The 10,940-nt window shown below is 55.0% G+C and overlaps 1 protein-coding gene across 1 annotated transcript; it reads left to right on the top strand.

Moving 5' to 3' along the window:
* Window positions 1–1,846: 1,846 nt before the first annotated feature.
* Window positions 1,847–10,605, top strand: LOC102043091 (chloride intracellular channel protein 2-like). Its single transcript, XM_005428778.2, has 6 exons — window positions 1,847–2,218; window positions 6,545–6,654; window positions 7,081–7,206; window positions 8,204–8,310; window positions 8,695–8,876; window positions 9,020–10,605. Exons 1-6 carry the CDS (start codon window positions 2,162–2,164, stop codon window positions 9,179–9,181), a joined length of 744 nt encoding a protein of 247 aa, XP_005428835.1. The 5' UTR covers window positions 1,847–2,161; the 3' UTR covers window positions 9,182–10,605.
* Window positions 10,606–10,940: the final 335 nt, after the last annotated feature.

Here is a 10,940-nt window from a genome sequence, read left to right as displayed (position 1 = left end):
GAGGCTGCTCGGGACAGCTGGGTCACTCTCAGCACAGGAACACTTCCCCCAGGGCACCCTGTTACGGGTGAGCCGTGCCTTGGCATCCCATTGCTGGCAAAGAAACTGACAGCCCCTTCCCTCCCGCCTCTGTTTCCCCTGGGCAGAGGAACAGGGCTTGACAAGGTTTCCAAAGGGCCCCCAGCTTTCTCCCAGACACGGTGAGACAGAAATCCAGATAAATGTGTGCTGTAATCTCAATCTCGGCAAATGTCCGGTCATTTACTCTGTGAGGAGGAAGGGAAAGGCTCCTTGAACTGCCTCCCAGGAGGCTGTTCCTGCAGAAAAGACAAACACCCTGCTCCCAACAGTGTGGGAAGGGACCTCTTTGCTGCCACGTTTCTGCTCCCCGGTCTCCGTGGGGCCAGGTACTGGGCATTCCGGCACCTTGTGAGGAGGGCACCGTGTCATACTGTGCCTCCCGCCTGCAGGACTTAGATCCCTGCTTGCTGCTTCAGCTGGAGGGAAATGCCATGGACTGGAGCTGCTGGCTCTTCTCCCAGCTGAGATCAGCAGAGACAGCAGCAGCTGGCAGTGCCAGGAGCCATCACAGCTCTCAGAGGCTCAGCATTGCCCAGGCAGGGGTAGCTGGGGAGGCTGTGGCAGCAGTGGGTACTGGCACACCTCACCTGGGGTGCACAGCAGGAGCTGGGTGGTGGGTGTTGAGCTTGTGGTGGAGGTAATGACATGGTCCTGGGGGACACTCACAGTGCCATCAATACATACCTCTTGATTATGGGAGTATGAGTCAGAGTGTCCTGTCCCATTGAGTAGGGTTCCAAATTCTCCCAAAGTTTTGATAGGGCAGAAAAAAATTGCCCACCCCCTGCAACCCCCAGTGTTAGCACCACTCTGGGCTGTGTAGCAGGACTTCTTTGTTGGGGAGTCAGCTCCAGGGGTCTGCAAAATAATTTCCCGTCCTAATTGCCTTGCGGCAGATTGCTGTCTGATCAGGGGTTGATTATCTGGGGAAAGCTGGAGCTTATCTGAGCTGGGGGGGCTGGCTGACTCAAGCATTAGGGATCCCCATTTTGTGCAACGGTACCAGCTACATGGTCTAGGGGTGCAAGACAGGTCTTGCGTAAGGGTTAAACCTGTGTGTGCTGGGAAGCTGTCTCTGCTGTCTCTGCAGCCAGGGTGATCTGACTGCAAACAGTTCCCTCCCATCCTGGAGAGGAAAGCAAGCTGTTCATCCTTCCTGCAAAACAGCCCAGTTCCAGGAATGGGGCCCTGCTGAAGGTCAACCCTGAAGACATCCCATCCCACCATCCTGCTAAGCACCACATAGCTGGGCAGCTGCCAGGGGCATTGTGGGGTTCCCCACTGCTCCCCGGCGTGCTTCAGCATCTTTTATCTCCTGCCTAGCTGAAGATTTTGCAGTCCTTCCCACCCAAGGGCTATGCCCCACCTTCCAAAAATCAGTGACATGTGCCCAGACTGCTCCACTCAGCTTCCCTGAGCACTTGCCCTGTGCAGCCCAGCTCCTTGCAGCAAGGGGTGCTCAGACAAGCCATGCAGGGATCCCCTGAGGGTAGTGGGCTGGGAGAGCAGCTGTACCTTCCCTCCGGGGGGCTGCCTGTCATAATGCAGCTGCAGGAGGCAGCGAAAAGGTCAGCCAGGTTCAGCCCAAACTGATAAAGAAGCCCTGGTGTCCTGAACACCAGCACGAGGGTGGGAGAGTGGCAAAGGGCCAAGACTGGAGCAGCAGGAGGAGCAACAGGCAAGACACTTCCTCTATAAACCCCTGCACCCAGCTGGGAACAGATAGCAGCAGTGCTGTGGACCAGAGTTGCTGGGGATGCCAGCCCACTGCTCGGAGGCACTGGAGGAGCACCTGGGTGGGTGCGATAGACTCTGAATGTGACCAGATAGACCCGTGCTGAGTCACGTCTGAGAGGCCCTGCAGCTTCCTCCCCTTGCTGGCGGGTCCTGGCACACACCCCATTGCTCCTCCCTTCTTCAAAAGGAAGCAAAGTGTGAGCTCCAGCCCTCTGCGGAGTAAGAGCAGCCAAGAGGCCCAAGGCACCAGCCCTCTGAAAGCCTTCCCCCATCAGAGCTCTGCAGGGGACAGATCGACTGACACAACAGCGTGCGGCCAGTGGTCTCTCCTCACACTGCAGGAATGGACAGTCAGCAGCACAACACCCCCAAGGAGCCTGAGATCGAGCTGTTCGTGAAGGTGGGTCTCAGGGGGGGGCAGTGACTCTTTGGCTCACCCTCGCCAAGATCCAGCTGGGTGCAGATGTCTTCATGTTCTGTGAGGCTGGAGATGGGTACCGATTTCAGTGTCACTCGCCACAAGGGCTGGCTAAATGGTTGCCCAAACAGGGGGACCATGCGTTGGTGTGGGGACTGTGGGGCGTCACACTCAGCAGTCTGAGAGATGCCCTGGTCTTGTGATGGTTGTGCACCCCGGAGAAGTGGCAGCAGCATGATGAAGGCATGGGAACACACATGCTTCTCAAAACCCAGATAAGACAAGCCCCAGCCTGGGAACAGCAAGCAGGAGGGCTGGCAGCAGCCACTTCAGCCTCTTCTGAGGGCAGAGTTATGAAACAAGCATGGCTGGCTTGGGGAATTTGTGTGGCAGTCCACATGTGGGCGAGATGGGGCGGCACCACAGAGGGGTATTGGCTAGAAACAGTTTCTGGTTTTTCCTCTGTTAAGCAATTTTCTGAACCCTTTCCTTGGAATAGTTTAACACTCAAGTTCAAAATATCTGCAGTGGCCATGGGCAGTGCACAAAGAGAGGAGCCAAAGCTGAGGGCCGGTGACTGTGTCTGCCCACAGTGATGCCAGGAGGCCCCAGGACACACTGTCAAGTGACAATGAGAAGGGGGCAATGCCTCTCTGTGCCACCTCATCAAGGTTTTAAGGGTGGTTTCTCTGTAGGCACTTAGGCCCATGGGCTTCATTGCTCTCCTCTTGGGGCAGTTTGGTGCCCAAAAGGTCACAGACACTAGCTTCCTTGGCACAGGCACCCAGCAGTTCTAGGCACTGAATGGTGCCTTCCTTGGGTAGTAGTTAGACATACTTGCTAGAAAGGGTTATCTGAGCCTTCCCAGCAGAGTTCTTCGCCATCCCCTTGCCAAAATTGTAGCCACAGCACTTCTTGAAGGACATTGAACTTTGCTGAGCTGGGACAAGTGTATTCTTGGTAAAAGTAATTTGCCTTGAATTCTCTGCTTAACACTTTTCCTTGGGATGGCTGGAAAAGAAAACACATGAGGTGACTGCAATGGCAGCGGCACATTCTAGGGGGTTTCCAGAGGGAAGTGAAACAGAAAACCAGCAGCATCGTCAGGACTTCCCCTGTGCTGTAATTCAGCGCAAAAAAACCATCCTGATTTGTCTGTTCACAGAAAAGTTGATGCTGTGCCTCCCGCTCCCAGCACTCAGGACTCAGTTTTACTTTTAAAGACACAGTGGCTCTAGCTGCTGACAGGAACCTTCCTTTGCCTTCAGCACCTCCCCAGGCTGGGAATGACCCAGACACAGCTGTTGCTGTGACCAGTGGCAGCTGTAAATCATGGGGAAAGCTGGTGCTCCCACAAGCGCCTACTGGTACAGCATGGCATGGCATGGCATGGCATGGCATGGCACCCTGCCTAACTTTCACTTTGGCACACACACTGGAGTTACCATGGTAAGGATGGACAGGTGCAGAGCAAGTCCCACTTTACCCTGAGGTTGGGGCGGGTGGTTTCCAAGGGGCTGGCAGTTTCTCACCCTGCCATGTCCCTGGCAAGAGCATCGTCTTGTTGGCTGGGAGGCTCTCCCTGCCTGGGAGGAAACTCTGCTTTGGAGCTCCACCAGGCATTTAGCTGCTTTCTGGCTCTCGGGGTGGTTGTAGAAGCTGTGGCAGGTCCCATGGGGACTGAATATTTAGCAGTGCCCCAAGCAGGCAAAGCTGTTTCCTCCTCCCACTGCATTTAAGATTGTTTCACCATGCGGAAACCACAGGAACTGTGAAGTAGCTTTGGGGTTTCAATGCCCTATGCAGCCTAGTGATGCCTCAGAAAGTTGGGGCTAAAAGCCTGCAACCCTCCTAGAGATTCTGTGCTAGTCCATGCTGGGTTTCTCTATCATCTGAGGGTACAAGATTGAGGAATGTCAGTCTGTGCCCCCCCCCCCCCCCCCCAGTTCCTGAGGCAGCAGGAGGAGCAGCAGAGGCATTTTGGGGAAGGAAGAGAAGAGCAATGACTCCCCCTACTCCATGCTGCTCTGCGGTTGCCAGCGAGGGAGGGCACGTGGCTGCAAGTCTCCTCTGAGGCCTCCTGGATCCCGAGGCTCCCCCCATGGCCAGTGGTTGCCAGCAAGGCCCTTCCAGAGCCTGATGCTACCCCAGCAGTGCCCGGGTGCTGGTGGAGCTCCCCTCCAATTCCTCCAGATAAAGGGTTTGGCTCTGCGCATCCTGGTACGGGCCTGATTCTTTCTCCCTGCAGAGGCCATTTTGATTTTCTTTTCACTCTAGTCCGAAACTCCCCACCACTCTATTTTGAAAAGATAAGGGGGAAGACCAGCCTGACCAACTCAGACTGGAGACTGGAGCTACCAGACAAGCATGGAAACAGGGCTGTGTGCTGCCATGGCTCTGGGCAACAGCTCCTGGGGGGACAACAGGACAGATTAAGCCCTCTCATTCCCAGCCTTGTGACAGGCCAGGGAAGTAGAAAAGAGTGCAGCTGGCAGGAAGAGCAGGGTGGAAAGCATTGGTCCTCGTGCTAGGCAGCCACAAAAGCACTTGCTGTGCTGTTGATTCTGGAGATGCTCCAAAGCACGGCCGTAGTTTGGGTCATAGGTGGCAGGGGTGCTGGGGAGGGGGAGCAGAGATGCCTTGTGCTCTTGCCCATAGGCAGCCCTCGAGGCTGTTCTCTGACTCTCCCCTCCAGCTCCTTCAAAGGAAGATTGAGACCCAGTTTCACTCCTTTCCAAAGAAGCCCTATTTGCTATTAATGACACAGGATGTTCCTGAGCTGTAGCCCCTCTGGGAGTATTTGCTATTAATAGACACTGACCAGCCTCATGTGTAGATTTCAGTTTTACTGTTGGGCACACATCCTAGGGAATCAACGTTTCTCAGTTCCCATTTCCTTCCTCAGATTTCATGACATAAAAAATACTTATTAAAAGTAATTTTTGTTCCTCTGGAAGGACTAAAAGGTCTTGGCATGATGGAAAAACAGAACCCCTGCTCCAGCTTACTACCTGGAGTACTGGAAGATTGTTTTGATCCTTTACAGTCCCCCTTAAGGTGAGTTTGATGTCAGTGTCCTCTTCCTGGAGAAGCCGTGCACTCCAGATTCCACAGGTTTTTGGGTGTCGGTGGTGAATTGTAGCACCTACCTCCTGCCCAGGAGAACCAGGCACAGGTCTCTGTCTCTCAGCCATCCTGTCTTATGGTCCCAAAAGAGGTGTGAGCTCTGGAGCCAGGTCCAGCTGCCCACCCTGGGTGTTTTTGCTGCTACTTGACTCTGCCAGATCCTCTTAAATCTCATTGCCCTCCTGCTTAGCCTCAGGACTTCAGCTCACTATCAGATATCAAAGCATAGCGCAGAGCTGCCCACTAAGGCTCATGTCCCACCACACACGGCTCCAGGGGAGTAGCATCCTTCTGTAATAGGGCTGGCATGAGCTGTGCTGCTCCTCTCTGCCAGGGCAGGGTGGGCATGAGCTGGAGCACCACACTTCACATGCAGCTTAGGAACCTGGTAATTCTCTTAAAGAAGCTGAGTTTCCTGTGAGCCATTTTACCTCTTACCACAGCACAACTTCCGTCTCACAGCAGCATCTCAGCCAGTTTTTGTGAACGGGACAACCGGCCGTATCCTCTTACCAAACTCCTCATAAGGTGTTTCAGTTGTTGTTGCAAAGGATATTTTCAGCTGCTACATAGCAAGGAAATGTGCTTCACTGTGCCTGTGTCTGTGCTCATGCAGAGGGGCTGCAAAGGGTTCCTTCAGCAGCTGACAGTTGTCACTGTTTCCTCCCAGTGCTGTGTGGGATGCCAGCACAAATTCTCTTTGGCACAACCCTCCTGTGCCCATCCTGGGGCAGGCTGCTGGGTGGCTCTCAGGCTGAGCACATTGTGCCAGGGTTCGTTAAACACACACAAGATGGGAGGCAGACATGACCAGCACATGAAAACAAATTGCTCTTTTCCTGGCAAACATGAGCTCATTTCCCTTCTTCCACTGTCTCCAGACTGGCGTCCTGGCCAAGTGGACCCTCCCTTCCTCCCCATGCATTAGCAAACACTTTCTCTCCCTGCCTCCTTCTCCACTTCCTTCCAGCTTTATCTCGCATTTCAGGGAAGGCTGTGACCCCTTGCATCCCGAGTATGCTCTTGGTGGCCCTCAGGGCTCTGGCTCAGTGTGGGTCCTACAGCTGAGCCCCCCCGGCATCGGGAGGGGCTCAGTGCAGTGTGCTGAACCCAGTGGCTCTTCAGGTCTGGGCATCCGGTCTGTGAAAGGGTTAAATCTTCATTTTTCTGCTTTCCTGGCAGGCTGGTCTGGATGGAGAAAACATTGGAAACTGCCCCTTCTGCCAGCGCCTCTTCATGGTGCTCTGGCTTAAAGGGGTCAAGTTCAATGTCACCACAGTGGACATGACCAGGTGAGGTGGCACTGAAGCCCTGGGCCAGCAGTGGGGTGAGACATGCCCTGCTCAGCTCTCCCATCAGCACTTCTTCCCCCTGCCTGCTCTGTAGCCTGTGTGTCGCTGCACAGGGACAACCACTGCCCGCAAACTGCCCGCCTCACTCGGGGTGCAAGTGCAGGTCAGCACGGACTTGGGCCACCTGCCGGTGTGCGTGGCCCAGGGACTCCCTGTCCTGCTGGATGTGAGGATGACTTGAAGGCACCACTGGGCAGATCCAGAGGCTGGAGAGCACTTGTCAGCTCCCTGAAGCCAGCAGAGCTGGGAATGTTCCTGGTCCTGTGCTACCTGCTAGCCCCCACCTCTGCCGTGGCCACTTTCCTTGGGGACTGGTGGAGGCAGATGTGCTACAGGCTCTGAGCCAGCTTGTTTTCTCTGCTCCAGGAAACCTGAAGAGTTGAAAGATTTAGCCCCGGGCACCAACCCACCCTTCTTGCTGTTCAACAAGGAGCTGAAAACAGACTTCATCAAGATTGAGGAGTTCCTGGAGCAGACCCTGGGTCCACCCACGTAACTGCAAACTCACCCTTCCCCATTTTGGGGCCTGTCACAGTGTTGTCCAGGGCTTGGCAGATTGGGGAACCGAGGCAGGGTGCCAAGAGGTGCCCCAGGGCAGCCCAGGCAGGCGGATGCCCCCCCAGCCCCTGAGCCTGCTCTGCAGGGCAGGCCCTTTGATGCTGAGGAGCTGGGTCCCTTGGGGAGAGCACAGGGACAACAGGAATGGAAAAGAGTGGGAAGAAATGCACCAGCCATTGCACCCCTGCTCTGGGGGCAGAGGGGAAATATGGGGAGGTCCCTGCAGGGACCCTGGCACTGGTGGGTTTGCCACTGGCTGTGGCAGCTGGTGTTGAGGTAGAGGGGAATGTGAGACCTCGTTGCTTGTTTATGTTCAGTGCCCTCAGCTGAATGAAAGCAAATGCCCTTGCTTGACAGCAGCAATGCAGGTGACCCATAGGGTGCTTGGGGAGGTGGTCTTCCCTGAGCTCACTGGGGAGCCCTCCAAACCAGCCTCCCCCATGCCCTGGGTGGCTGCAGGCCCCCCACTGCTGCAGAGAAGCTCAAATACATTTGTCACCTGCCTCCTTGAATGTGTCTGCCTCACAGCACACCCTGGAGCATGTCAGCAAACAGAAGACAGTTCCTGAGGGAGTCACGGGGAGCTTCTGGCTTCCTGAGACCCCTCTGTGCCAATGCGTGTCCTCTGGGCTGGGTCAGAACTGCCTGAAGGCAGAGCTCTGCCCTGGGGTTCTATTGCCACCAGTGTTCCCAAACTGTGGAGTATCTGCCCTGAGATTGTCTCCTGGCAAACACCCCAGATAGAAGACACAGCTCACAGGGTGGCAGCTGCAGTAATTTACATCATCATGGTTCTCCCACAGACAGATGAACATCCCCTGCATCCTCCAGTACCAGCCCTGGGCTCTGTGGCCCAGGAACTGACATTGCTGTATCCCTGCTCCATCCCAGCTCCATTCCTGCCTGCACTGACATAAATGTCTTTTCCAAGGTATCCACACCTGAGCCCCAAGTACAAGGAGTCCTTTGATGTGGGCAGTGACATCTTTGCCAAGTTCTCAGCATACATCAAGAACCCACGCAAAGAAGCAAATATCAGTAAGGACTGGGGTTGTTGGACTCTTATCAACCACGCTGCAGCACAAGAAATGCTTTTGTCTGCTGGCAAATCCTGCCATGGGGTTAAGGTTCCTGCTACCTGCCTCACCGAAGCCTCCTTGGGAAGTGGAGGGGCAGAGGGGAAGGATTAAGGTAGCTCTCTGCTCCCTCCACAGGGATAACAGCAGAGCATAGGGTGATGCTGCTGTAGTCCCCTAGGAACAGAGACTGGCAAGGGTCAATGCTGTGTCCCGATGGTGTGGCCTTGAGGGCTTTTTCCCTCTCTGCAAAACCTGTGGGAGGCTCAGGCAGCCCAGCACAGCCTAAAGCTTGTCTGGGAATCCAGGGCACACACTCACTACTCTCGGTTTCCCACTCTTCCAGATTTTGAGAAGGCCCTGCTGCGGGAGTTTCAGCGCTTGGATGTTTACCTGAACACTCCTCTCCCAGAGGAGATTGACCAGGATAGCGTGGAGGACATCACTATCTCCAAGAGGAAATTCCTGGATGGAGACCATCTGACTCTGGCTGATTGCAACCTTCTGCCCAAATTGCATATCATCAAGGTAATGCCACTAGCCCCCAGGGCCAGGGTAGGGGGGCACCTGCTCCAAGAGGAGTGGACAGGGAGTCCCCCTGCCAAAGCTAGAGAGTGAGTCTCCCCCAGGTCTTGGAAGTTTCAGCCTCCTCTTCCTTCACTCTCCTCTAGATTGCAGCCAAAAAGTACCGTGACTTCGAGATCCCAGAGGACATGACGGGCGTCTGGCGGTACCTCAACAATGCCTATGCCTGTGATGAGTTCAATCACACCTGTCCTGCAGATGAGGAGATTGAGCACACATATGCCAGCGTTGCTAGGAAGATGACCTAGCCATAGGGAGGCGTGGGGTGGCAGCATTGCCCTGGCTGAGCCCTCCAACTCTGCAGTCCTGACACAACCAAAACCAGTTGATGGAGAGACTGGAGAGGGTTTACAACATCGCTAGCTCCTGCCTTTCAGAAACAGCACCTTGCTTCACAGCCCCTGCCACTGCCTCCTCCTTCTGTGCTGCTGGCTGCAGCCCCTGGGCACCAGCAGTGCTGACCACATGTATACACCGCTCCCATCTGGATGTAGCTGCATCCCTACTCCCCGAAAATGTTTTTCACAGCCTGTGACTATGTGTCATGGGAAAAGCTGAGGACTAACCTTCTGCAGTAGCGCTTTCTCATCAAGAGATGACACCCCCAAATGGCTAGGCCAGCCCGGCCTCCCCATTCCCATCTGTCAGCCCTGTGTTGTCCCAGCCATCCTGTGCTTGTCGTGGGATCCTGGTGCTTCTCCTGGGCTGGAGTTGTTTGTATTTGCCTGTTGCCAACCTGCTCAGCACCTGGGGCTGGCATTTGGACAGCCCTCTCTTCCAAGACATCAGCTCCCTCTGAAGATATGGAAAGGCTTTGCCCTGGCAGCTCATCACATTGAAAATTGTGCTCACTGTTGAGGGCTGTGACATGGGTCTGACTCCCAATAGGACATGGGGGTAGGTGGGTGCTGGGGGTGATGCCTGGTGCAGCAGTGCCAGGACTAGCTATGGGAGGAAACAAAGGGTCAGAGGACCTGCAAAGGGCCTGAGGATGAAGGGCTGAGGATCAGGGCATCCCTCCCATGACTGCCAGCACCCAGAGCCACGTGCTGCGAGCTGCAAGGTCCTGCGTGGCTGCTCCCAGCTCAGAAGTCTTTGTGCCTTGCCAAACCCTGCAGAGGGTGCAGCCATGCTCTAGCTCCATAGTCCCTAGTTCCCACCAACACTTCTGGCACCTGAGGCTGGGAGCAGCCACAGGGTAGGGCACACGTTTAGTTTCCACCCTGGAAAGCCCAGGAGAACAGACAGCAGCTGTTTGGCAAAATGCTGTGTCTGTGGAAAGGTGTGGGCAGTGCCCCTTGGCTCAGCTTGCCTTCACATCCTGTGTTGCTGACATGAGGCATCAAAGCTACTCTGCACAGCCATGACATCCTATGTTCCCCCTCTGACACTTCAAGCTTCCCCAGGACTCCCACCGGACCTTGAGAATTCAGCCCCTCCCTAACCAGCCCCAGGCAAATGGATACTGTACAGTGGGCATGGTGGGTTCTGTGGGAACTGAAGAAGCGAGCAGAGCCTCCTCAGCCCTCACTGCCACTTTCCTCTTTGCACTAAAGGTGTGTCCTTGTGAGGTCTGCCTCAGATAGTGCTGGGTTTGGGGACTGGGTTTGTTACCAATGGGTTTTGGTTTGTTGTTTTTTATAAACTAAGAATAGCAATAAAATATATTTTAATATGCCTTTCTGGTGTGCTGTCAGCCAGGCACGAAAGCTGCTGGCATAGAGGGTGCTGTGCAGTGGCGGGGGCTTTCCTGCAGTGGAAACTCCTCTGAGATTTAGCAGAAGTGAAGCTGTAGCGCAGACTCTGCTGGCCTGGATCACTGGCTCAGAGTCAGCCCAATGTGTCTTGGTGCACGGGGCTGTTCCTCCCTGGGGGCAGACTTGGCACTTCTCCTTGCTGACCAGCACAAGGTCTGGCTTTTCAGAAGCTCTGCTCTTCACTGTGGTGTGTTGTGTCAGTGGGAAGTGCTGTGGAAGGCTGGGCAGGTTAACCCTTGCTCCAGTGGGG

The sequence above is a fragment of the Geospiza fortis genome, unplaced genomic scaffold (assembly GCF_000277835.1).
Source record: "Geospiza fortis unplaced genomic scaffold, GeoFor_1.0 scaffold412, whole genome shotgun sequence".
In the NCBI taxonomy this organism is placed as follows: domain Eukaryota; kingdom Metazoa; phylum Chordata; class Aves; order Passeriformes; family Thraupidae; genus Geospiza; species Geospiza fortis.
The sequence above is the reverse complement of the archived record's forward strand: the minus strand, read 5'-3'. Positions and strand labels throughout refer to the sequence as shown.